Source organism: Falco cherrug, chromosome 8 (genome assembly GCF_023634085.1).
Source record: "Falco cherrug isolate bFalChe1 chromosome 8, bFalChe1.pri, whole genome shotgun sequence".
NCBI lineage: Eukaryota > Metazoa > Chordata > Aves > Falconiformes > Falconidae > Falco > Falco cherrug.
In genome coordinates, this window is record NC_073704.1 from 51,706,339 (window position 1) to 51,734,206 (window position 27,868).

The 27,868-nt window shown below is 36.1% G+C and overlaps 1 protein-coding gene across 4 annotated transcripts in view; it reads right to left on the minus strand.

The window, feature by feature from the left end:
- Positions 1–270: 270 nt before the first annotated feature.
- The window catches only part of GABRA1 (gamma-aminobutyric acid type A receptor subunit alpha1), a 44,028-nt gene continuing 16,430 nt past the window's right edge, over positions 271–27,868 (minus strand). For all 4 annotated transcript variants that reach the window (XM_005446660.3, XM_055719170.1, XM_027815944.2 and 1 more), the window contains exons 4-10: positions 27,563–27,630; positions 21,556–21,776; positions 19,831–19,913; positions 15,094–15,237; positions 9,363–9,515; positions 6,541–6,743; positions 271–3,087 (exon numbers count right to left, since the gene is read on the minus strand). In XM_005446660.3, the coding sequence (XP_005446717.2) occupies positions 2,779–3,087; positions 6,541–6,743; positions 9,363–9,515; positions 15,094–15,237; positions 19,831–19,913; positions 21,556–21,776; positions 27,563–27,630 (1,181 nt within the window). In that variant the 3' untranslated portion in view covers positions 271–2,778. The remainder of the gene's footprint in view (positions 3,088–6,540; positions 6,744–9,362; positions 9,516–15,093; positions 15,238–19,830; positions 19,914–21,555; positions 21,777–27,562; positions 27,631–27,868) is intronic.

Sequence of the window (27,868 nt, forward strand, 5' to 3'; positions counted from 1 at the left end):
AACCTTAACAATTGTTCGTCTGATTCAATTAATTGCTTTACTGGATATACATTGTACAGACTGAACTATCTTTTTTGAATGTTGAATCAGATTTTAGAAACCTTCCTGTTGTAATATTTGTCCCTGGAAAACACTGGACAGGAAATTACATCTATTAAAACTGCATTCATTACCAAATCTGCAGAAAATAAGATTTTGAATGAATAGCAGTTTATCAAGCAATGTGTCATACAAGGCAGTAACTTAAGAAAACCAAAGTAAAACATTCACTTTCATTATTGAACATTTTTAGCTTTATTATTATAATAGAATTACAGTCTGACATAAAATAAAGAGCTTTTGCTAAACTCTGTAAAGCAATACATGCTTCTGCCATAAACAACCTCTATTAGATTTAGATTTTATTGCCACATCACTGCACTGAGGTGCAATAAACATTCAATGTCATCTTTTTAAAATTATCCCAGGAGTAAACAGAAACTGTCCTCTATAAGAGTGTATCATTATTTTCAAGGAAGACTTACTATTATTACATGGTTTAGCAAAGCATTGTAAAAAAGCTACATAGAGAATACCTTGTCTTTGATAAACTGTGCAATCGAGTTTATACAGTATAATACTATTGGCATAGACTAACTAAGAGGTGATATAATGCAATCATTGCATAGCAAAAAGCAGACTAGTTAAGTAATAGTCACATCTAATGTGCAAAATGCAGACCAAAAGGTAGCTATGAATTGCTAGAAAGATAAAATGCCCTAAATGAACACACTAGTTTAACGCCAAAAATAACAAGATAAACAAGTACACAGAAGTTAAAGAGCCATAGTTTATTTTTTTCTATACATATATCTACACAGGATACCAGAAGATGAAACATCCCCTTTTAATAAGCTCCAATCAGATAACTAATCAAGTTTAGACAGGACTAAATGTTAGACAATGAAGCATTATTAAAAAAAAAAAAATCTTCTCTAAATAAAACATTAACTATTTCCTTTTGTAGATAATGTCAAATTTTTGGATTTTTTTTTTTTTTTTGAGAAAGTTTAGAAAACATTGCCTATGAAATTTGATTCTCAGTAGCTGTTTCTCCAGAGGCTTATGTAGCATTGTTTTAAAATTAATTCAATATCATATATTAAGGTTTTTTAATTGATGCTTGCAAATACCCACCGTTCTTCCCATCTTTGAAAAATCTTTATCTGAAATTTTATTTGTAAGAATCAGCAGCAATGATACTGACTAGATTTGTTTTTTTAAAGGGAGCATGATACCTGCAAAATGGACATCTTTTATTTAAAGCCCTTACATATTGTTCCTACAAATATATTGCTACAGTAAAAATGAAATGTAGTAAGTTTACTCAATAAAATCTATTTTCCTGTACATTCTTTTATGTATGACTTTTTTGTATTTAATGCTACATATATTACATCACTTATTGTAACGGTTATGTATCAGCAAATATAGCAGTAATATACAGATGAACTTCTGTCTTAACAAATATTTCACCATTTTTACCTACCAAATATACTCCCATACTTTAGTATTTATGCATGACCTGAGCAGACCAGTCATTAATCTAATAGTATACATTGGATGACATTGTCAAATTGCAAGCTACTGTACACTTAACCACTTTACAAATGGAATTAATTCCAAGCACTTTCTGCATATTTATTTTTTTAGGCTTTCCAGTACCACTGACTTTTTTTTTTTTTTTTATTCAGGCTCTAAATATGTTTTATTGAGCATTTAACAACATATTAAGAGCTAAGAGGTGAATCCTACACAATGTTTTAAGAACGCAACTTTAAAAAAGTAAAAAAATGTACAATCTCATGCTGCATATTTACATATATTATTTAAATACTATATTTTATCTTTCTGCTATCCATAAATCTCAATCTAAAGCTTCTTTTTAATGTATCATTTTATAAAAGAATACATTCAACATATCTAGAGCTTGCAAAAAGTTTGTTGGTTGTTTTTTTTTTTAACTCGTTAAAACATAGTGATGAGTAAAAGCTATCTGTAAAAGCATCCAGGAATTGTTTGGATTACACAGGTGATAGAAGAAACTTGGGATCTGCACTCGATCGTGCAACTGGTTTTAAATCTAGTCTAGTGATAATGCTTAGAACAAGACTGCAGTAAGACAGCAGATTAAAGCATTTGTTACCATTAGAACTTATGTGCTATACAGTGGCAAACTGTACCTACAGTGAGTAGATTTCCTTTTCATTTAAAGACCATTTAATATTGTAAGTTGGGTGGTTTGGTATATAGAAGAGAAAAGGGGTTTAGGAAAATAACGTCTCTTATGGGATTCAGCAAATGGAAAGCTTTACATCCTTGAAAAGATTATAAACAGTGGTTGAATAAATGGTATGGTATAGTATGTGCATTAGGAACATCATAAAGAATACTATCCCACTCCCCACAATTCTTTCAATAAAAATATCTTTTTCATGTACATATACAATACCTTTTTGGGGACATTCAGTATTAAGCTGTCTACAAATAGTTTCCTTTTGTTATTCTACAACTCTTTCCCATTTTCAGAACCATTTTTCCAAAGTATATAGCTTATATTGTTCTCTCCCTCACACACAGGTTTTTCAAACATACAGATATATTTTACCTTTTGTTAAATAAAGAAACCTTTATTTTCTTTAAGACAGAGGCAATGAAGCAAAGGGGAATTACTATATATGAAAATGGGAAGCAATTCCCAGAGCAAAAGACAAAACAGAACTACATGAATAAATGAGGTTATTGATGTGGAGTTGGAGCTTTTAACTGGGGTTCGCGGTTTAAATAGGTAGCCCAATAGACTAAGTTAAAGATTCCAAAAAGCAGTGGGAAGGCTATTCTTGATAGTCGATCAATTTTACTGACGCTGTTAAAAGTTTTCTTGGGCTCTGCAGGTTTTGTTTCTGGCTTAACTTCTTTGGGCTCAATCGTTGCGCTTTTAGCAATGGTTGCCAGCCCAGGGTCCCTTGCAATATTAGGGGTGTAGCTCGTAGCTGCAGCTGTGTATGTGTTATTTTTCTTAATGAGAGGATCCTTCACTTTCTTTGGCTGGAGAAAGAAAAAAATGTTTTATTCTCACTGTCTTCTCAACAGATAAGATTATGAAAAAGCACTGTAAAAATTTGCAGTTATTTGAATTTATACAATGAATTGTAACAAACTGTAAGAAAGAAGTTAGTGTCTGGATATATGACTCATGCGAAATATTTAGGTAAAGACAAAATCATCAGTCTGTGATATTTGTATTAGTAAAACCAAATTAGATCATGGATAAACTATAATGATGACTTTTACCAATAGCTAGGCTCACTGATCAATAAAATTACCTTTAATGGTAATAATCAGTGACGAACCACTCATAATTCAATATTCCCTTAATCCGCTGTGCTTCCTGACCAGGACAAAAACTTTGAAAGACAGTGAATTTCTTAATGTAGCTTTCCATTATCAAGACAAACGATGTTATATGAGGCATTCTAACACAGTCCACACATAAAAATATCATGTGACCATGTACTCGAAGAGTGGATTATTTAATAAAATGCAAAGCTGCCAGTATTCTGTTCACTAACAGTTTACACTAAAAGAACATGCATTATGGAACAGAAACTTAATGTTCTTTTTTGAAGGTTACAATTGGATCATAATGGCTGAAACGTCATTCCAGATACAAGGATTTAACTGTATGATTTTTGTATCCATCTACCTATATTGCCAAAGCAAGAATGTATTGAAAATCTTTTAGTGGAGAAGAACTTACTGATTAGAAAGAATATCTAGATTTCCCCCTGAGTCCTTGTGTTTTCTAGTATTCTACTTCTGGGAAGTACTTGTAGGAAAAAAATTAAATTGTCACATCTGGGGATACCAAATGGAATTCAACTGTCCCTGTTGCAGACAGTCCAAACCCTTCCTCCAGCCACTGTGCAAGGATGCACTGTGCATCACTTTGCTCCAGTTTCCTCTGGTTATGAGAAAAAAAACCAGATAACAACACCAAAAATCCTAAGAGCTTAGAAAATCTTTAGGCAGTATTTGCCACAAAAAGAATAAGCAAATGTTACCCATGTTACCCATCTTATTCTCTTAGAAGGAAAAAAATTAAAGATATGGCTAAAGAGAAAACATGAGCAGAATGTGATCTATTATATCATTTCACGAGATAGCAAATATAATTCTCTGTGTTCAAGAAGTAGCTGTCCCACAGAGGCAATACTCTTTAAAGCAATTGCAGTACTTTGTATGACAGATTAACTATAGATTAACAGCTATACAGACCACCCAGTCGGGGAGCTTTGATAAAAAGTTCTTGTTCAAGTGAACAGCGAATATGCTCCTGCAGGATATTTAGGAACGTGGAGGGAAGCTGTAAAACATTCAGGCAAGGGGGGAGAAGCTTGTTGAAACATGGCTTGGAGCCCTACACAGGAAGGAAATAAAAGCCAAAATGTTAAATTTCTACTACTTAGTAAGAGAAGGGATTCACATAACGATGCTGATGTAGATGCTCTTTATTTCATGACAATAACATTCAGCTTAGCTTGAGGCTAAGAAAAAGCTTCAAATTGTCTTAGAATATTTCTGCTGAATAGGAGAAACAAACAGGTTGAAAAAATACTCAGAAAAGAAAAAAGGTAATGTCAGAAAGATTTTTTGTTTTAGTTGTCTGTCCATTCTTTTCCTTCTGAGCAGGAAGGCTGCTAACACAACGCTTGCTGAATATGAAGCCACTCCTGTTTCACTCCCAGCCAGATACCCCAGTGAGCAGCAATAAATCCAGCAGGCAAAGAACTGCTTCACAGAAGTCTCAGGGGAGACTCTTTCTATAGTTTTAAATGTCATAGGGCATCTGAACCATAGAAAGCCCCAAAACCAGTCAGGGTTTTGATATTTCATGTCAAATTCAACTTTATGAAAAACTAATGACAGCTAATTAGAGCTCTAAATTTTAGTAAGCTGTGATGCTCTGTTCACTGTTAGTTTGCCTCGCTTGCCTTTCCTTGTGTCTGCAGATAATGTCCTCTAACAGGTACCGGTGTGTCTTTGCTCATTTGGATCAAATGACATGAACACCCATACCTGCTGAGGAATGCAAAGACATAAAACTTCCAGTCTTTTAAATAGTGTTTCATATTGTGTATATATCCGTGTGTTTTTTCTGAAAATTTAGGTTTTTTTGAAATGAAATGTCTGATTATGCTAACTGTATTACAAGGTAAGGTTATATTAACAAGGCACTGTTTAACATTTAAGGATTTTGTTCTATTAGTACAGCCCATTTTCTACAGTAGACATGATGAAGACAGGAGCACAACAAGGAATAAAAAAAAATATTTTCAATGAAAGTTATTATCAGTAACTGAAAACTCAATATTCACCAGCAGTCATGCAGCTCATTCCTGTAAGTTTGGTTTTTTACTTCGCTCATTTGTTCTACACTACTTTTGTATTAGTTGTCATTGTGTACATGTCCTAATTTTATTTCTGTTTTCTCGTTGACTTATGTAACTAAGATAAAAAAAATAGTATATAGGCATACACTTCTGAATTAAACACATGTATTTCTGTAACAATGAGTAACATCTGCTCCTCCAAATATTTATTCTGCTGAATCTCTAGTCCATGCACGTTCATAAAACCAATTAGGCTAGTTAAAAGTCTCTTTCAAGATCTCTCTCTCAAAAAACTCCAAAAACCAGCAACAGAACCACAACCAAATGTGCTTCCTCACAGAAGCAGCTGACATGATAACTCACAGGAATGGGAAACTTTCATCCTCTGAATGTCCTCAAGAATTTCTTGATGCACCTGTGATTTACAGACCAGGTCTGATCCCAGACCAAAGGGTGTCAGTGTGACGTCTCTCTGTTGCGTTCAGGGAGGTACGGATCAGGATTGAATACTCCCAGCACAACTGTCAATGCTTCCTCCCCCCAAAAAAATCAATTTCTCCTGTAGACTAAGAATTAAAAGTAATATTTCTATTCTTGAAAAATAGGAGGGGGAAAAAAAGGAATGAAGAAGTCCTGCAGTGATTTATTTGGTCATGATCACAGAGCAGTCTTCCTGAAGTTCATGTTGGGGAGCAATGTACTTTGGAAACCATCAAATATATTAGCCACAAGATTTTTTCCTACTTTTATACTGGGGCATCCACATTTTCTCTTGCTTGAACACTAGAAAATTAATTGCCAACCCTCAAAAGAAATACATATTTATTTTCTTTCTGCTCAGTCACACAAGTAAAAAATCTCAGTAAAAATTTAAAATCTTAATAGCTTAAATATCATCCAGTATGTCAGAAGCATATTTAGGTACTCAATGTCTAATTCAATATTGTTTATGTGTAGAAATGCTGTGTGTGAACAGATAAGGGAAGTCTTTTGGAATAATTACTTGCTATTCTAAATAATAAGAACTTCTAATGGGCTAAAAAAGCCCCAAATAGTGACCAAGCATGACACACTATGACCTGTTGGGATAGATGTTAAGTGGTGTTACCTTTTCAGGAACGACACTTTTGCCATCCCATGCGTAGCCTCTCTTTGTGAAGTAATTCACTGTTGCAAATTCGATGAGTGCAGAGAACACAAAGGCATAACACACTGCTATAAACCAATCCATAGCAGTGGCATAGGCCACCTTGGGGAGTGAATTCCTTGCGCTGATGCTCAGAGTAGTCATTGTCAGGACAGTCGTCACTCCTGCAAAACAAACAGTTTTAGTGTCTTTAGATCAGTGGCTATATGTTGTGCTTCATTTCTCAACCGTTAAGATAGATGGGAAGCCTCGAGTTCACCCCTAATTCTTATAAACCTCCCCACTTCAATTCAGTTCCTAACTGAGGATATCAGATTTCAAGATCTGTGGAAGTTGCAGGATCTTCAAAACATCTTTTATACCTTTACTCTTTCAACACTGTCATAGTGGAATCATATTTTTTAATTTGGAATGGAAATAACGTTTTGACCTGTGGACTGGGTACTTCTTTATGCTTCCCGGTATTTGAATAATCATGGTTGTTGTTCTGTACCCTGTGAATTGTCCTGCAGATGTAACAATTTAACATTTTTAGTTCTTTCCTGCAACAGTTCTGAGATACTTAAGTAGAAAATTAAAACCTTATTGTTCTCATTCAGCTTATTTGGTATATGCTCCTTCAAATGTATACTCAAGTGCACTAAGCTTTATGTGATACCGCATCTATTGGAAATGATGGGCTTACGGATTCCTGCCTTCTCTTTATTCACTGATGCCCTAAAATAGCAAAGAATTTATGTAAGAGCAATGACAGTGTAATTTTCACTTCTGACATCAGAGCTTCTCACTGCTGATGAACCTTTTCCCTTAACTGGCCATCAAGAGCCATCAGGACTGTATTGAACTCGCTCTGCTTGCAGCTGCTTGAAAAAAAAAATCTACAAGGGCAGGCTAGACATTCACATCAAATCACATGTCCACGAGTTACCCTGACAACTGCACTGTCATCTATTGAATGTGTCTCACAAGTTCATCTGCGCTGCACTGAGCATTAGTGAAAACGTACACAGGTCTAAAATAGGCCAAATAACGAACAATGCATTTACGTGCTGGTGTAAAGAGCTTGAATTATTAGTGCCTAATGAGGAAGCAATTTCTCTTCCCTGAGAGACAACCTAATCTTGACTTTGACTCCTTGCTAGTGAGCTTATGTTTCCCCTATGTAGTAGCAAAACAGGATTTAGAATATTTTTTTTTTTTCCTGTGGTACTAACTAGACTGAAAGATGTAAATTGTGCTTCTGTATGTATAAACATTCATGCGACTTTTTCTGAAACATTGCTTCACTGCCATTAAGAAATGAAAAAGCTATCTTGATACATAATGATGGAGTAAACACAAGATCATTTACTAAATAACTGTCTTTTAAAAGGAAAACTTTCAGAAATGTGTAGGTTCTTGAGCTCTGAAGACAGCAGCTTGAACATTGCTCAGTATTATATATTGCTCACTGTGAGACTAGGAAATTTTGTTCTCCATGTAGGGACAGTGAAGTACAGCATTTCAAGCTTAGGATCTAGCATTTCTTTTTAAATGGTATGTGTAAAAAGAGGTAAAATAGTTACAACTTCAATAGCTTTGACTACAGAGGCCCATAAAAGTCCCAGGTTAATTCTTAGTGAAGCTGATGATAAAAATCCAAAATTTTAGATGTTAATCTAAACAATAACGTGTAAATCAAATTTAATTATGCTGTGATCTAAATCATTCTTCTCTAAACACACATCTGCATATCAACAGAAAGCCTCCGCTTAGTTCATGAGGTCTAAGGCTATACAATTTGTGATTGACTTCAAGAGGCACTGGGAAACTACAGCACAGCTGTGAAGGGTGCCAGAAAAGGTCAATAAAAATAGCCCATGTTCAAGAAGAGTTTCAGAGTCTGCATTTCGCCATATCAAGCCTTGGGACTCTCCAGCTTTGCTATGTCCAGTGTAAATGGGTAAATCTTCTTCAGCAAAGCAGGAGGGCCCATGGCATCCTGCCCCAGCAGCACCCTGAGGTAGGGAAACAAGTGTAAAAGTCAACTTGGCTGTGTGTTCTTCCACCTCCTCCTGCCAAAGGTGTTCAGGTGTCCTACCTGAACATCACAAAAAACACTAAGTCATGTAGAAATCTCAGGTTTTATTTTCTTTAACTGAAGATCTGTTGCAACTTCTCTCTCTCTCTCTTTTTTTTTTTTATTATATACTATTAATATCTCCAAAGAACATGTTAGTTGTTTGTTTCTACTTGTAAAGTATTTGCAAGCAGTGGTTAAAACACTAGGGACCAACTGTATAAACTTAGAGTCCTTTATATTGCCTCCTTACAGCATTTGTCGAGTGTATCTATTCACCGCTGTAAGCACAATGGGAAACCTTTAGCAGCAGCCTGCAAAAAGGATTGATGACAAAGATTTTTAGGTTAAGAATTTTCAAAGGGCCCAAGGATGTTAAATGACCAACACCCATTGATTAAAGTCTTTTTGACAATCCCCAACATGAGTGTTATTGCCATTGTCAGGAATATTTTATTCATATACTTACTGTTTTGGAAAAGTTGAACTGTAATAGATTGCTTAAGGTATCTTCAGGACTCTTTTTACAACCAGCTTAAAAGCTTTAGACCTTAAATCAGTTTCTACTACATCTTTGCAATGAAACGTGTTAATTATTGTGCACTGCGCTATGTCGGGGCTCATATTGCTCTCCAATATTGTGTTACACCTAACTAGTTTTACCATAAAATTTCTTAAACCTCCTTGGCTTACGATTGCCAAGTGGTTTATCAGTCTTGCTTACCAAATACAGTTCTTGCTGGAACAGATTCTCTATTAAGCCAGAAGGACACCTGTGACAGTATCACTGTCATGATGCATGGCAAATAAGTCTGGATGACAAAGTAACCGATCTTTCTCTTCAAATGAAAATGTGTAGTCATAACAACATATTCCCCTAAAAACAAGAAAAACAGGAGTATTAAAGCGTTTCTAAATATACAAATTAGAGGGTTTTATAGAAAATATTTTTTCATTACACTCACCCCTATTATGAAAAAAAGTCTTCAGATCAAATTGGGTCAGCTCTGAAGACAATATTTAATAAAGCAGGTTCTGAAGTTCCACTAATAATACAAAACCAGACAGTTCTGGGAAATGCTAATTAAATTTACATATTTTCATCTCTGCTGAGTATTGAACAAAAGTCTACGTTAACTGGTGCCCGTTAGGGCCTCTTGTGAAAGGTCTTATTCCATTAGAAGATGGTATACACATGTAAACATATCAAGGCTAAATCAAGACTGGCACTCAGAAGTGTTTCACTTGGGCCAGGCTTAAGATATAATTGTTAATGTGACCGTGCCTGCATTACCACTGGCCGCGCTTTACGTACACTGAAGATTAAGTGTTCCTGTTCTGCTAATTCAGTACTTTACTACATGGTTATTCTCTCCTCAAGTAAATGGACAATGCAAGAATAACACAGAATATTTTCATTAGCGCTAACTTTTTGGGTGCTACAAAAACGTATGAGCTGGATATTCCAATTGCAATTGAAAGGAATCTGAAGTATTTATGTAACTGTATAAAACTTTCTCGCCAGAGCACAGTGCATAATGGCTCATTTTCAGATCACTGTTTGCATCACTGAAAATGGATTTTGAGAAACGGTATGTTCTCAAAGGATTGGAAAACCTATTTTTGTGACTTTTGGGGGGAGTAGATTGATTCTTTTTATCATGCAGTAAACATTAAGAAAGAAACAAGTGGACATGTAACTGAATGGAAACCTCTGTCTAGATTAGAGATGATGTGAAATTACTGTTATTCTATTTTAAAATGCAGGTAGCTGGAAAGAGAAAGTTTCTTTTGTACAGGAAAAGCTTAAACTGGATTGAAAAACTATGTCTAGACATTGACTGCTTATGCATCGAGCATGTCAAATGCCCTTTTCTTTAATTCAGAGTCTAGAAGAACATTCATCTGAACAATCTTGCTCAATGTATAACCCTGAGGAAAACTTACAAATAAGATGTGACAACACTCCTGGTATGTTTCAATATAAAATACAGTAGCAAAGGGGGGAAAGAGAATTAATTATAAATTGAGAGGTAAAGCAAAGGATATACAAGAAAAAATTTCTCTCAAAAATAGGACTGGCAGAAGTAGTATAGTAGGAATTATCACTCAAATTTTGCCCACCTTTCTTTAACTTTCACTGAAACAATCTCTTTTCTTCTGTACCAGAGATTACAATCTTATGAACAGTGCCAGCCTTAGCTAGAAGAGCCAATAATTTAATTTTATCTACTAAAATATGACGTGGGAAGCTATTTTAATGCCATCAGATATAGAATGCTCACAACGGTATGTCAGAATTAATTCAGTGATTGTAGATGGCAAGCTATGAATACAGAGTGCACACACCACTGTGCTCTGAAGCTTTATTTAGCTGCTTAAATTATCAAAGTATTTTTAACCTCTGGAAAATGAGAACAAGATTTAAAGCATAAAGGCAATTAAAAAGACAGAGATTACTCTCATCTGTTAAGAATTGCAGCAGGTCTGAGATAGAAGTCAGCTAAAGGTAATGCCATGAGGAGTGAATCAGGCTGAGCATAGGCCTAGAATAGCACCTACAGTTCAGTTACAAGGCAAATACATGCTTTTAAATCTCCACAGTACCCACAGACTGCAGTCATTTATTAGAAGATAGTAGATCTTTGACGAGATTTGTTTAAATAACTGCAGGACGTGAAAGTACTCCAGTAATTTACTGAATCTTCAGCTTCCCACGTTTTATGGCTTTATTGAAAAGCATAGTCACATTCATGACAGCTGCTGACCACTGACCACTAGCAATTCCTCTGTAATTCTGTTTTCAAAGGTTTGTAATTCAGCCATAAAATTCCCTACAAGCTAAAATTTCAAATAGCTCTTGAGAAAAATATTTTCTTTCAAAAGTTGTAGCACAAGTTGTAGCTTATGCATCTCACATTCTCTTATCTAAAGAGCTTAGAAAGAAAGTTTTTTCTTTTTAGCTTCCTTGGAATTCTTAACGTCTTCTACAAATAACCGTGTTGAGCAGATAAAGTTGTTTTTCATTTTATTTATTCCATGAAGTTTGAATTAGTTTATATGTATTACACATATGAAGCATTTAAAAGTGGTCCAACAACTCCTTAATCTATATTAACTTAATGTCTCAAATGATTGTCCACATTTGAGTATTTCCAGTGCTCTGGAAGAGCTTGTGCCTGTGCTCATCTCTTCTGTAGCTGCAGGTTTTAACCAGCCCTTAATTCTACAGTATATTACAATAATTGCGTCAAATGCCCAGGTGGTATAAGCTAACCTGTGTCCTTAGAAGACAATAGTTGATAATTTAGTAAAGTTACATCAAATCTATTACTCTGTGTTCTGTAAACTATTTGTAATAAACCCAGTTTTTCAGGTTAGCACCTAAAATTAAGGTGCATCACATCAGACATAAGATTTGAGGTGGGGAATGAGTTTTAGCTATAATACTTTCTGTCACTATAGCAGTAAGTAAGGCTTTATTTGTCGTTAATTTAAAACAAAGTATTTCTCATTTTCTACTTATGCCATGTAACCCATCAGAAAACTTAAGAACAGCATCCTCTCCACAGATCTGCAGAACATCAGGAAAAAAATATACCATTGTGAGTATAAATCCTGAGGAGTCTCACTGCAAAGCAATGTTTTCAAGGTGGCAAAATAATTCTATGTAAATAGAAACTTGCACAAGTCCTTTAAGCATCTGTTAAGGTGCTTGCAAAACTGATCATTTAAAACTCTTTCTGAGTCAATATGGCCCATTAGTTGGACTGACAGGAATTTAACATACAAGTAAAAAATGGATGATAAGCAAAACAGCAGCAACAATAGTTGTTATTTCATTTATTTAATACTATTTTTAAGCTTATAGTGCCTGCATATTTCATTGCCATCATAGATGAATAACTATACTATAAAAAAGTTTTAGTCTTTCAAGATTCTCTTGTCATAAAAAAACAGTACTTGTAGTTATCTTGTTCTAGATCTAGAAATAGGGATAGCAGATGGCCTACTAGCAGAAGAAGAAATTAAAAAATAAACAAACCAACCAACTTTATGGATTCACCATATCATTTAATATTTTTGAGGATGTTTAGAGTAACCCAGTTACACCCAAATTCTTGGAAAACACATGTCTGGATTTCCAGACAACTATAAATATCATCTTAAAATTGCCCAAGATGTTATAAATTCCTCTAATGATCCACAGAATCAGCTGCACAAGAGCTTCATTTTCTTGCCTAATAAAGGTGCTGAGATCTCTTAAGTGAAGACTGTCTGCAGCTCCTTTTGTCTTTTTGTCAGATGAGTCATCATTCACAACTCTTAAAGCAGGGAGGGATTTCATAATTTTCATTACATATGTTGTACCTTAAAAGAGAGGTGACTGGGGACAAAAAAAAAATTGGGGGATTCTGCTGAGACTAGCTGCCCACCTACCTAAATGTAGAGAAAAGTGATTATTAACCACTTCTGACTGATCCATTATTTCTGACCACCATTATTTTGGGGGAAGAAAAGCATTTTCCTTTCCAAAGCAAATTGAGAATTTTTCCATGAGGCATTGAACTTGCAAGCAATAAATGTGTTTCTTCCACCACTGTATATTTTTATCAGGTAGTAACTAAAGAGGATTGCAAGTCTAGTACTAAAACGATTCTGTAATAGGCATTTGTTGAGTTTAGATAACCATTGCATTTAGAACTTTGTAATTTTTTTCTGTATGTAGACAATAGCATCTTTATTTCAGCAAATACTAACTATACTGTATTTAGCTTTCTAGTTAGGCATGGTAAAGAGTCTCTTCAGGCAGAAAAAGGAGGCAGAATTCAAACCTATGAAGTATCATGAGCAAAACATTTTTTGTTGTTGTTTCTTCATGTAAATGCATGAAGAGTTTTTACACTACTTATATTTGTCTTCAGTTCTGTTTAAAAATATCTGCCTTTCTTAACAATTTGTAGGGTGTTTCTCATGTTACTATCTAATTACCCTCAACTGTACCTGGTATTATCTACTTGGTTTCCAAGCTTATGAGTCTCTTCTGCTTATCCTGGTACCCTTATAATGCATCCAACAAGCCAAGAACTGGCAATGAGTGCAAAAGGGCAGGCACAGAGGTCGCCAAGGTCTCTCCAAGTGAGTAGCTTCAGAACAAAAAGAGTGAAGAGCTCAAGATCCTTGCAGTTCCTCCCAAACCCTATTGACTTTTCAGCAAAGGGCAGCTGCGGTGAATTATTGGCTCCACAGAAGTCAATGGCAACATTTCTAGCTGTGGCCAGGCCAAGAGTTCTTCCCTTTTTACTTCAATGCATGCCTCTGCGCTCGATAATAGAAGCAGTGACTCTATGGGAGCGGTTGTGTTGGTATTATTCTTATGCAAAGTCCTTATTATTGCCATCCCACTTCTTTTATGATTACATTAACTAAACAGAAGCTTCCAAGCAGTAAACTGACGAATGGTTCACTAGAAACTTTTGTCTGTGAGAAATTTTGTTGGCTTAATAGAGTGTGTGAACATATTTTGGCAAGCTAAATAAAAAAATTCAGACACAAGTTAGGATTCAGCTTAAAGTGACTCACTTTTCCTTAAATGTTCATTGACTTTATGAATGACACATTAGAAAGTTTGGTTTATGCAGGTGTAAGTGTACTTCTCTAGTTCAGTCAAACCATTGGGTGTATTCAAAGCAATACAACCACTTCGTGTAGTGCTTCTTTTGGTCCAACCAACAGTCACTCTAGTCAACCCTTTGAGTTCTTGTTCATGCCCAGTGCTCAGTTTCTTACTGTATTTTGATCTTCATGCTCCTTCCAAATTATTTTTTAAAAAAATAAATTACATCTTCAGACAAACACTGCAAAGTGAAAAATGTTTTAAGCCAGCTTCAAGTTTACAGGTATATTATACTATTAATGTTGGTTATATTTCTGTTTCTTATAAATAGTTTTGGAGTTAAAGCTGATGCTAGCATTAAGACACCTAAACCCTGTTTGGATGTTCCAGATGGTTTTTAATTTGATGATTTTTTTATTTTTTTTTCACTCTCTAAATACCTCACTGAGGAACTATACAATCGCTTTTAGCAACTTACTTCACTGCCTCCAGGAATATGATCCCTGAGGATTCATATTCATATACTATTTTTTTTGAGCTTATATAGTAGGCAGATGATATGATAAGGATATGAGGGCTGCTTCTTTATAATGTAAATTACTGTTTTTTCTAGCTAGAGCTGTCACTACAGGAAGCTTTCAAATTGTTCAAATACTATAAGCACCAGCTTCATGAAGCAGGAAAATAATCCCAGGATATGTTATCTTTTCATAGTCATGTTTTGCTCATATATTGCAATTTACTTCTCTCACTCTTTGGTCTTGGTATTCTTTCTCCTTCTCTAAACTATGTTCTGGCAGTTAAACATGACCCTTCCCAAAAAAACTTTTTCACAGACCTGTGCTGGACTGAACAATTCCAGAGTCCACAGTTTGTCCGAGCAGATCATATTGGTTCAATCGAGAGCCGTCTTCAGCCACAACCACTGACCTTGCTGGTTCCCGTGTCCATTCATACACAACCTCTGCTCTGGTATAAGCATCTAATTTAAAAGAAATACATTGCATTTCAGCTTTGCACTTTCTATTGCCATAGGGCTTTATCCAAAAAAACGTTTTGAGCAGTAGTTTGATTATTAAATTATCTTCAATTATCTGTAGAAACCCACACCTAGCTTCTTTTTTTTCTATGGGAAATACAACTGATTTTATAGGTCTATCCATACACTGATTAGCTAAATATCTGTTGTAGGGTGGGATTAAGGTTGGTCCTCAATGGCATGACAATATTCCTCTCCCTTACATCATTCCTACCTATGTAAATTCTGAGTAACTAGAAGCAAGAGTGAGATGTGGAATTTTATGGGCATTTGTGAGAACTTAAAACTCTTTTTCTAACTTTTAACTCCTATCAAGCAAGATGGGTGCCGGTCCTTTCCGTTTGTCGTAGTGTGGTGTTGTCTGGGCCATTGTAAGGAAGTAAGTTCTTCTCAGAGTGGCTTCAGTGACCTTCTCATCATCAGCCTTGCAAGAGCTCTCCATTTGGTTACCCCCAACCTCACACTGTCCTTGCTGGCTAACAGACATAGCAGACATTTCTGAAGCTGTCTAGACTCAAGTGAGTTTAAATCACAATTAACTTTTTTTTTTCTCCTTTAGTTATTTCTGGGAAATGCTCACACTCAAGTTCACATTTATTTGAGTCTTGAGCAAAGAAAAACAAAAACACTGTGGGCTCTCCAAATCTGAGTACTCTATTACGTTACATAGATAATTCAGTAGCATACTACATATGCCATCTGGGTGTTTTGTGCTGTTACTAGTATGTTATTTAAGTTATTTCAGGAATTAAACTATATATAAATATTTTTAATCTTAGTCCCATTGTAAAATTCTTCTGTCATTTTGTGTCATCTAGAGTCTGACAGCTCTAGCTCTGAGCAGTTTGGGTGGGAGTCAGCTGTCTACATAGAGGCATCTAGTGTCATTCTTCACACCTAAGAGTATTCAGACACGTATGGGACCGAATGTGTGATCAGAACCTACATAAAGCTTGCACCCACCAAAGGCAGTTGGAAGCCAGATGGGACATCTTAGGGCACTTAAAATGACACTAGACTCCTACCTACAGGATAAGATTTTCCCATTTTTCAGGACTGGCAAGCAGGAAAGGAAGGAATCTGATTTGCTTCACTTGTGAGATAGTAATTTTATCTTATCAGTGTAAGAGATAACAGTTAATAATTGAAGAGATGCTGGTGGATGGAGTGTGCTGGCAAAATTAATTGCATGGCATTTGGTCCTGCGTGATTGAAGCAGAAGGGTGCTTTTACCCTCAGACTTCATATTCCCTGAGCACTGTAACTTACACAGCTTTTTGGAATCAATGGTAAATGCAAATTACATCTTAAAAATTCTAACCTTAAAAATAATGGCCACGGTAAGTACAAGAATTGGCTTGCTAACCTAGTCACATAAAGAAAGACTGGCAATAATAATATCAATTTTCAAGCATTTCACTTGTTCTGGAGCAGGAGGGTAGTTTGGGAGAGGACTGATTTCCTAAGCTGCTGAGGACCCCTGGACAGGGTTAGAGGGAAAGGGAGCACACTCATCAGGGCTGGAAACAGCTTGCCCTGCCCTGGAACTGCTGGATTCGGTTCCCTGTTCTGCTTTCAGCTCCAGCTTCCCATTCAGGTACTGCACAAGTAGCAACACAGCCTTTTGCTCCTATCACTGCCACTTTCCAGAGTGGCCTTAGTTTTAAACTGACAATTAGATTTTTGTGGTAAGAGTCGAGGAGAACATCTGCCTTTCTGATTTTGTTTTGCCAGATTTTTTTGTTCCAGAATCTCTTTAGCATTTGTCACATTCAATTTACATTGGAATAACCTCTAGCTTAAGCTGCTATTTTGGCAAATCCCTTTAGCCTTGGAGCTGGGTCAAACATTTATTGGCCTCCACAGTACCGGCAGAGTCCACGGGAGACATGCAACTCCTTCAATATGAGGCTTTCCTGAATCCAGCTCCAACAAGTGATGAGTAAGAGGGGAGGACATGGAAAAACTTTTATCCAATTTAATCCAAAACAGAGCTGGACGAACACTAATTTGGGGAGCTATGGAGTGCAATATTGTAGTCTGTACTTAAAGCTTGGCTTTCATGACAACTAAATGTCTTTTTCAGTAAATTTTTCAGTCCATTAAGAGGACTATAATGAATTGGCTTAGGTATTTGACAGAAATGTCCTACACATATTTAAATATGATTTCCACTGAAAAAATGGCAAGTAAATATAAGAACTGTTCTTTTTCTGTGTACAATGGTGAGTCTCATTTTTGCATCTTGCTTGGGTCCAACCATTTATCCCATGGGAGAGATTTCTATTTATATCAATAACTAAATATTGAGACAAATGTTCTATAACCTGATAACGATGACAGATAATCTGATGAGGAGGGGAGAGGTCCAGCGTTAACGTCCTCTTCTGGACAGTGAATTCCCCATGCAGTGTCTGCAGTAAAGCCGTGTTACAGAAGGAACTGCCCCCCATGAGGATCCAAGATTAGCTAATTGCTTGAATTTAGTAAGGGAATGCACTTTCCCTGAAAACTCCTTGATTTTGTTTCCTGGCCCTTCCCAGCATTTGGAGTTACTTGTTTTGCTAGGTCCTGTTTAGGACAGCTGGCATGATAGCCAGTTAGTGTTCAAAACAAAAAAATAATCAAACTAGCCTGCAAAACATGACAGACACATCTGCACTGAGCTTAGAATGCCAGTTACTGCCTCTGACTTTAGTGTAAGAAATGGTCTTTCAGTCAGAAATATCACTGATTTTTTTTTTCATTTAAGAAAATTATTTGTATTATAGCAATATTTTATTTTCAGGATAAAAGGAAAACAATGTAGATACAAATGATATGCAGCTATATTTGTGAATCTTTTTGCTATCTTGTTTTTACCTTGTGTTATAGTTCTGGAGTTGTATTTAAATCCATATTATCTATCCCTTTTCATTCGTAACTTCTGCATCTCTTAACCATTTAATCAAGGCAAGATCCTTAGTAATCTGGAAAGCCATGCACTTTGTGAACCAAGAGTACACTAATCTGGGGCACAGAGGGCTAGGAAAAACTTAACATCAGAAGAAAATGAGAACTATTGCTCAGACTAGGGAGTGCTGAGTGTTTAGGCTGTGGCTCAGTGATGCACAGATGGGGCTGGTGATAAGTGTCTTATCAAGTCTATGGTAGCTCACATTTGTTCAAAAACTTGATGGTTTAACTTTGCATTAGCAGCTTTCATGCACAAGTAGCCATCTTCCCACCTCCCAGATCCAGCATGCAGTCCACACAAACACTTTAAGGTGCATTTCAAAAGAAATTCAGTGCTGGGACCACTCCTGACCTAACTGGGATCTCAGGTGCACAGGTCTCCAGAACTCGCTGCAGCTACTGGCCCTGCTGTAGCTGGAGACAGGCTTCCCCCACCCTCCTGCTTCACAGGAGATTGGGAAGATTTATTGGAAGTACTGTAGGAAAATTTAACATTCCAGGAGTAAACTATTCTTGTCAGTTATACTCCAAGTTTGTGTCAGCTTTTTGTTCTCTAAATCTTATCTAGGAGGCTAGTAGCTCTTTAAAGACAAAACATCAGTCCTTTCTCATGTTAAACATAGAGCTGTTCAGCCCAAAGTAAATTATCACCCTGTCTGGTATCACGTGAAGAATGAATTGGGTGTTCAGTGTGTTGACTTCTAAAATTGATCAAGCCACTAAGTACCCATTATCAGTGAAACGACCCATCCCTACTAGAAAAAAAATAGCCATTGAGGAAACAATTTATACACTATTACATCTACACATTTTGTCTTCCTGGTTTGTGTTGAGCCAATGGAAGTAAAACAGCTCTTCACTATGTTTTGTTTTGTTTGTTGTCTCTTTTTTTACTTAAAGAGTTGAAGGGGGGCTATATTTATTTTTTTTTTAAATATTATGTTTAGCTAAGTTTGGAGGTATCAGTGTCAGGTGGGTTTTTATTTAAATTAAAGTTTTAGCGGAAATTCTCAATTTACAGAAAGCTTTGTCAGTTACTACGCTGATTTCAATTACATTACGTTTTGTCCAGTATGTTCTCTAACCTAAGGTTACAAATGTTGCAAGCTTAGGACTCTTTTTTGGAGATTTCTGAGATTTTTCACTTCCAGAAATGTTGTATGATTGTAGTATGAATATTTTATAATCTTAGGCAAAATTTTATTCTAAATTGTTTTAACCTAAACCAATTCAGTTATCCATGGTCTGTATTATTTTTCTCTAACATTGATTTTGGGTCTTAACAAAATAAAGCAACTGTAAGATTAACAACATTTTCTATATGACAAACTACTTTTCTAGTTGTTTAGAGCACCGTCATTCTTCTCCTTCATAAATGTCCAGGCATGACATTGGAGAATATTTAAGACACATAGAAGAGGTTCATTATACTAAATATAAATATATATAAGAATAAAAATACAACCCTGCCAAAAAAAAGTGGAAAATACACAAGATTTAAACCTTGAGGTTTTCTCAGTTGCAAAATACTTTTTTAAAGTGGCCTAAAAAGGGAGAATCCTCAATTTAAAATAAACTTACAGCTTCCAAATTTCAAGGGGCAAGCATGTGCATCCATAGGAAAGTCTTCTAAATGCATTGGACATTCTGCTCTCACAGTCAATCTATAATGGATTAATGAGCAAAAGGACACATTTATTCTAGTTTCATAGAAATAGCAAATAGACTTCTATTAAGACACATAGAATAAGTATAGCATAATATCTGTTATGTGATTAATTAGCAGCTAGAACGGGACCTGAATTCTCTGGCTGAGGGTGCTGACAGGCATATGTAGGCACACCAGTGCCACTGGCTCTGCCCCTCTACCTTGTTTCACTGTGCAGCAGAGTCATGCTCAGACTTCTAACTTGGCGTGAGGGTTAAAATCTATTAGCAACTGAAATTGCTTCCTTGCTGCCACCATTAAATTGGCCCACTCTGGATGCTCAGGCATTTGCTGAAATCATTTCATTGCTATCAGCTTGGGTGCAAACATGTTTCTCAATAAAAGAGATTAAATAAACTTGAAACAGTCACATACCACACATCTGCAAGGAATGAACAACAATACTTGAATACTAGGCAGAAGATTGCATTAAGGCACTTGCAAAGGTGAGCAAATAGAAATGGTTATGGTCAAAAGAGAGACATATGTGAACAATGTGCTGCCAAGATAATGTTCCTGTGGATTAAATCCCTAACAGCCAAGCATTTAGGAAGACAAGAAAAATTGACCTGGACATGTATAACTACCAGCCAAGCAGATTCTACCCTAGTCTAGGCAATCTTGAAAGATGTTGCAGAATAAATTGAACACATTTGACAGGCTCCCAAAAGCCTGGAGACTTTTTCTCCAAATACTTGTACTGTTTTTAAAAACATCTTTAAAATTGTTAAAAGAAAACTCAGCATTCACCTACATACGAAGCTATCCATCTTGCCTTTAAGTCAACAGAATTACTTCATACCTTGTATGATTCTATGGAAGACATACACAGAGGATGTGTAGCTCTTTAGAGACAACATACCATTTTTTTCATTGTTTAATTTGCAGTCCTTTAAGCCAGAATGTTTCTATGACTGTATATCATTTTTATTTCAAAAGGATTTATTTAACTCCTCGTTTGACAACTGGATAGCTAAAGTTCAGTCATTCATTAAGAGAATAATGTATTTTTAGTATGAGTGGTGCCAGCACAAAAATAATTTTTGCTCCTAATTCTCCAAATGCTTCAATGACTTGTTTTTCTGGTTATGAATGGAATAAGAAATGTCTATTTTTAGACTGTCATGTATTCCCAAGAACAAGAAATATGAAGAATGGGTAATGAATTCTGTGTGCACCTGCTAGTTCTTAGACTCTGCATTCTATATGATCCAAAGATTAAAATCCTTTCTACTCGATCTAGTAGTCTAGATTATATTAAACTTCCAGACTTGTTTATACTTTGCTGATGGAATCCTTGAAAGTAATTCCAAACTAAAGTCCTCTGCAAACTGATGGATTCCTCATACAATAGGTACCTTTTAAAAATCAACCATTAAGAAACATCCAGTGACTGCAAAAATAGCACAGCAGGAGGGGAAAAAATAAACACTGCAAATGCCTCACTTTGTCCATCATTCCATGACCTATTGTGAGAATAATTGCTAAGCAGGAATCAAATTATGCTCAAAAAGGAACCTGTTTCCTGTTGGGAAAATATGATGCTTCAACAAGTTAAATTGTCAAACTAAATTAAGGATATAATATTTAGGGCTCACCTCATTGTGTATAGCAATGTCCCATCCTCTGTAATTCGTAATAGTTTATTTGGCATCGTCATGTTATGAGCCACTGACTTCTTTCCATTGTGGAAAAAGGTATCAGGTGTCCAAATTTTGCTGGCCATTAAATTATTTAACCGGAGAACAGTCATAGGTCCTTTGAATTTTAATCTCTCATCTTTCCAGCTTTGGCGGAAAAATACATCTATAGTATATTCCTACATCAATTCAGAAAAAAGGGAAATGCTTATGATACCATATGTTGCAATATAAGAACTCGAAAAATATATTCTTACCATTCCCTAGAAGCAAGATGACTATTAATGAAATTAGCAATTATCAGAACTTTTATTCTCTATATTACTTACAATGTACCTGAAGCTGGTTATTAAACAGTTACAATATCATTACTGTGTTCAACAGAATAAGCGCCAGAGAGAATGGTATATCAAAAGTTAGATAAGAATTTGAGATATAATGTAGTGGAAACAAAATAATTCACCCTCTTCTTAGTTTTCTTCACCTTCCATAAAACTATAATTTGAAGCTGTGGATCTGTAGCCAGTATGCATAGCACAGGAGGATATATCTCTTAAAATGAAATAAGCCTGGTGAGACAGGGTCTTGCTAGAGCCTTTTGTTCCCAGTGTCTCATTAGCATAAGCATGTAGTCAACCTGCAAAAAGTTCACAATTCACTAAAATTATGTGGTCTAATTTATGAGATGGGGAATGGCTCATTGGGCCAAATCATTGGACTACAGAGAGCACAAGCTGAGGACAGCTTGGGATGAAGAAACGTAGGTCGGTTATGCAAGGACTGGGCCAATGGAGAAGAGATGCAGTGGCTGACTTGGTGTACACAAGAAGAATCAAAATACCCAACGCTCCATATGAAATGAATAAATTATTTATTACAAAGTAACAGGAACAAGGTTAAGAGGGAGAGGGCGAAATTAGGAAAAATATGTTGGAGTATTAAATATAAAATATAGATGTATGTGGGGTGAAAATGTGAAACACTTCTGTGAATGCTGTAGAGTACAATATTTTCCCAGGGAAAAATTCCACTCCGGAATGAAAGTTCAGTATGGCATTATCCTGCCCCTTCCGTCATTCATGGCTATGATATTGTGATAAATGTCAAAAGCAGCTATTGAAACACTCTACAAAGTCACCATGAATAATAATATTTTGGCTGAGAAACTGAGCCTTTGCTGAGACCTCCTGCTAATGGAGATGGCAAATCCTGAAATAAAGGAAATTGCTGTGTGGGAAGGCACACGTAGGTATAGGGAAATTAGCTGCTCCAAGGAATATGTTAGTAAAGACAAACATTCTGGAATGAGTATGCAAAACCTCTCTGTGGCAGACTCCCTTAGACTCGTGATTTTTCTTTTAACAAACAGCAACGCTCCATACAATGTAAGCAATTGTGAGTTGTTGGTTCCTTGTTGCAACTAGCAGTAATTAGGAATGGTGATTCTTACAGGTGGTGTATTTTTCCTGGGTTTAGGGCATGAAATGCCTAAAGAATTTTCTTGTGGACATGGAAATGTTGTAGTTCTGTGGAGTGTTCTTACTTTGGGTTTGTTTGGATTTTATTTTGTTTTGTTTACATCCCAGACCTGGGAATCATTTTGGTGCACACTTAATTGTATTTCCATTTTTTTAAATTGTATGTTCTGAATGTACAATAATGCAGGTTGACTACAATCTTCAGCAGCTGCTGAAGCCTGGATTTGTTCAGCTCCAGTGACAGCAGTTGTGTACTTATAGCCAGCTACTTGCTTCAGAATTTTGCTGAGTTGGGGCCTTAGGTCGACCTGTGTGCAAAATCTTGCCCCAGGTGTGCAGCAGGGTAGGAGAGAAGGCGATTTAAAAGGCAATAGATGGCGTTAAAATATTGGATTTCCTCCATGTTTTACTAGCACCAAAGAAAATTTCCTACTACATACATGGGAAAGGCAAAAGACATGCCCAGAAGGTGACATCATTTCAGCGTGCCTGTAAGCCATTCCCTTTTTATCTCTTTCAACTGCGAAGGAGGAGGTGAGTGGGAGGTGGTACAGGTTGAGAGAAGGGAGTCTGGTTCTTCACTTTATATGAACATAAGGTTCTTATGCTGGAAAAGAACAAGGAGTCTGAGAGATTTGATAAGGGACCTGACAGCATAAGATAAAACCCAATTAAAAAGTAGCTGACAGGTCATACCTGGCACAGACTGAACCCTTCTCTATCCTAGTCCATTGCACCATATAGGATGAATTCATTTTGGCTGAGATTCTCAACTCTTTAGCTTTCACTGCCCAGTGTAATAAGTACAGTAAGTCTCCTCAAATGAATCCTGACAGACAGCTGATCTTTAAGGTCAAGTCATCATATATTCTGATTAGGGCTTTCTTCTACAGGAGGGTGCCATACAGAACAAGGGAATGAAAGGATTTTCTCCAAACCATGTACTATAGCAGTGGTCTATGTGCAAACACATGACTGAGATGACATTTGGAATAAATTCTCTGCAGCAGAGACTCTTCATTCCTTAGTGTGCAAGTAAAGAAAGAAGATTCCTATCTGCATTTTGGCAATAAGTTGTATGGTATTGAATATTTATAACACTTTGACTTAAACATTCTCTGATTTACTCATCTAATAGCTCTTCATGGAGACTGTTTATTCATAGGATAGACCACCCTGTGGTCTGCATCAGACAAGGTGCTGTCCAGGTAGCAAGATAAGACATTCATTCCTCAAGAACTTCAAATACAGAAGGAGTGGGAACGAAGGTCTACTAGAAAAACAACGTTCTGTCTTTATGAAAAAAGTGAATTTTAAAATGTTTCTTATTCGGGATAGTATACATCAGAAATTTCACAAAAATGACAGTCACATGAGAACAGCCAGTTATCTGTTGATTAGTTCAATCCACCATCTGAGAAAGCATGCCTGAAAACCTGCAAAGTTCTTCCAAAAAGAGATGGTTTTCTTTTAAGAAGTGGTTTTCTCCTATTTAACTTTATTAAGTTTTAGAACAAGCCAAGACATTCTCTTTATAGAATAACAGGTTATGTATATGCTGCTCTTAAAAGAGTGTATTGAGAGTGGGTAGGAACACCATGTACTCCCTGATATATCAGCCTACTATCTATATAACTGCCTCATTGGATTTCTGCAAACAGATGGTCTAGGTATGCTGATGCCTCACTGTGGCTGTAGTTTCATAACATATGGCATCAGCTGGAACAGCTCATTGCCAGTTCCCGGCCATCAGGCGCGGGTGCAGACAGCAGCGCATCCTTCCCAATACAGCTGCTCGGGAGGCCTCCCTGTGACGAAATCCCACAATTCGCTTGACACTTACTGTAAATCTGCTCACCAGAGCAAATGTGGGGTAGCCCTCAAATGATGGAACCAACCTGTGGTATGCACAGAGGACTTTGCACTAGACATACATTGAAATTACCATAAAATTTGTTTTCTGGTAAGCTCTTCATTTTATCTTTCTGTCTCTGATTTCACACTTATTTCCTTCAGCAAAAGATTTAGCATGAGTAGGCTGCACACACATTACTTTTTAGGGGAGGCAAGTAGGAGGTTTACAGTCTCTGCTTTTCTGTGATTCTTTAGTTTTCAAAACACACCTGCCTGTGTGTTTCTTGGTCACACACTTCATTAAGAGACTGATTAATTCTCTCTCCTGTTCAACTAAGTAAAAATCAGCAGCCAATGAATATGGTATGTTTTTTTAACTGGTTTTGAGATTATTTTTTTTAATGTAGTGATTGCTTATGCTATAGTAATTCAGCTGTACTGAATTGTTGCTGAAATCAGTATTTTTCTTCCAAATATACTTATTCTTAATTCTGAAAGGAGATTATTTTTGGCTTCGCTATATTATTCCTCCTTAAAACCCAAACCCCATACAAACATCACTTTGTCCTAGGAAAGCCAAATTAGCTTTACCTTTTACTTAATAATTAAATCACCTGAAACCACAAGGCATAAGTAGATGCTAAAGTCCAGACATTACATAGTCTCAAGTAATTCAGCAGGCCTACCAGTTACTCTAAATTTATGTCTACATGTAGGAAAGCATCCATGTCCATTAGTTTATTAGATTGCCATTCATTATTGGAATTTTCTAGTAGATCTGATTCAACAGCGCAAACAGTAGCTTAGCTAGCTGACTTATAGAAAACAATTCTAATAAATATTAATAAAAAGCATACATTCACCTGCATATATCTGTCACTCTTTTTTGTTCATCTCCCACAAGCACCTACGTCCAGCTCAATACATAATTTATGTTAATTTTCAGGAAATTAACAAGAGATCTGTCCCAGGAAGTCAGGTCTCTTAGGAAAGGGAGCAATCTCAGATCACTTACAAGCTGCAGTTCTACAGTTTTAATTCAAAGACTATTAAATTAAAAAAATACATATTTCAGTCACATGACTGTGTTCAAAATTTTCAGTTTGTCCAGTGGTGACGTGATTGGTTTTACCTGATTTGAGACAGAAATGGGAAAGCAAGATGAAGTGTTTTACTGAATCGATTACCAGAATACAAATCGTGGCTGTCAGTGGTTTCTACCAATCTTTAATCTAAGGAATTTCTCCTCGTTCAGTGTGTAATTGAGGGTAATAAGTAGGCATCATAATTCCACAAAATTATCACAGAATAAAAGAGCAGAAGTCATTGAATGACTTTGGTTTTTAATTCTTCTTCATGGTATATATAGCACTTAGACAGTACTGTATGCACGTGCTGAGGAGGCAAGTCCCCAGTCTAGCTGTTTCCCTAGATTACCTTTCCATTGCAGGTCTTCTCAGCAGCACGACTGATCACAAAGTCTGTGCTGCCCAGATCATTCTTATTTAAATACCATGGCATCAGTTGATAAATCTGACTGTAGTTTTATAAATGCTATTTTCCAAGCAATCAGGAAAACCATGTCTTTTATAAAGTTAATTTGGGAAAATAAGCTATCTCCTAAAAGTTACTTTCTCTGTTATTCCATCCCTTGACATTGTTTTGACTAGTCAGGAATTTGTAATAACCTGTTGTTTAAGTCCTGTCTACAGTTTCAGTTCAAATTAAACTGCTAATTTTGTGGTAAGAAATGGAACTTAATTTCTTTCCTGTGATAATTTTTTCATCTTTCTTTTGGTGAGTGTATTTAGCTAAATGTAGCCAGCTACAAGGTTGAACTGTTTTCTTTTTTTTTGTGTAAATCAATGAGGATGTTTCCAGCATTCATCCTAAAATAGGACCCAGCAGACAGTAGTAGCTGCAGACCAAGCTTTCCCTGTCAATACCAACCTACTTGTTAAAACCCCATTTATATGCAGAATCTAAAGTACCTTATCTGTATTTTTTACACAATTTTTAATATCTCTTAAGACCACAGCTCACAACATCTTCATTCAGTTTTTTGAACTTCTCCATCCCCTGCTGCTATCTAGAAATTTGATTTCAATATTCATTCCATAAAGAAGTGACACTAATTCAGTCATTAAGCTTCTCTTCTCTTTCAGCAGTCAAGATATAGGAAAGTCACTTCCCATTGATCAGTAGCTTTTAGTGTAAAAATACAGGTTAGACTGTATGGATGTCACACTGTAGGCATAAGTGTTAATTGCATTTTAAGATGATGACCTTTCTTGGCAAATTGGATCAGTGATGTGCCAGCAAGGACCTGAGCGACCACTCTCAGAAGCATATGGATCCAAACCCTAATGCATTTCATAATATATTATGTAGCAAATATAAGGTCTGTTAAAACACATTATTAAAGTCACTGAGGCTGCTAATTTCAGGGCATTTAAATGGAGTCACAGCTAGCAGGAATGGTAGCACATCAAAGCCGACAGTGTTTTGGAATCAACGTTTAAAAAAAACCCTTGCCTTAAAAGGAGTAAATAAGTCACTGCATCGATCTTTCATCCTCTAAATTAAAAAGACAAGAGAAAATAAATGTTGTAGAAATATAGGCCATCACTTACCATATCATGGTCTGAAACAGGCCCAAAACTGGTGACGAAGATGTCAGTCTTCACTTCAGTTACACGCTCTGATGAAGCAGGAAATTAGGACAGTGAGTGTCTATCAACAGCCTTCATTAGATCTAACTGCTACCAATTCTCACAATAAATAGAAAAATTATTGGCTTTGATTAGCCATTCTAAAATTGGTCTACAATACGGTCCTGATAATTTACTGCTTCTAGACATAATTTCACAGTCAATATTGTCAGCAACAGTCTTTTTATTACAGTGTTTCCAAAGAGCTTTTTGAGACGTGGCTTGTGA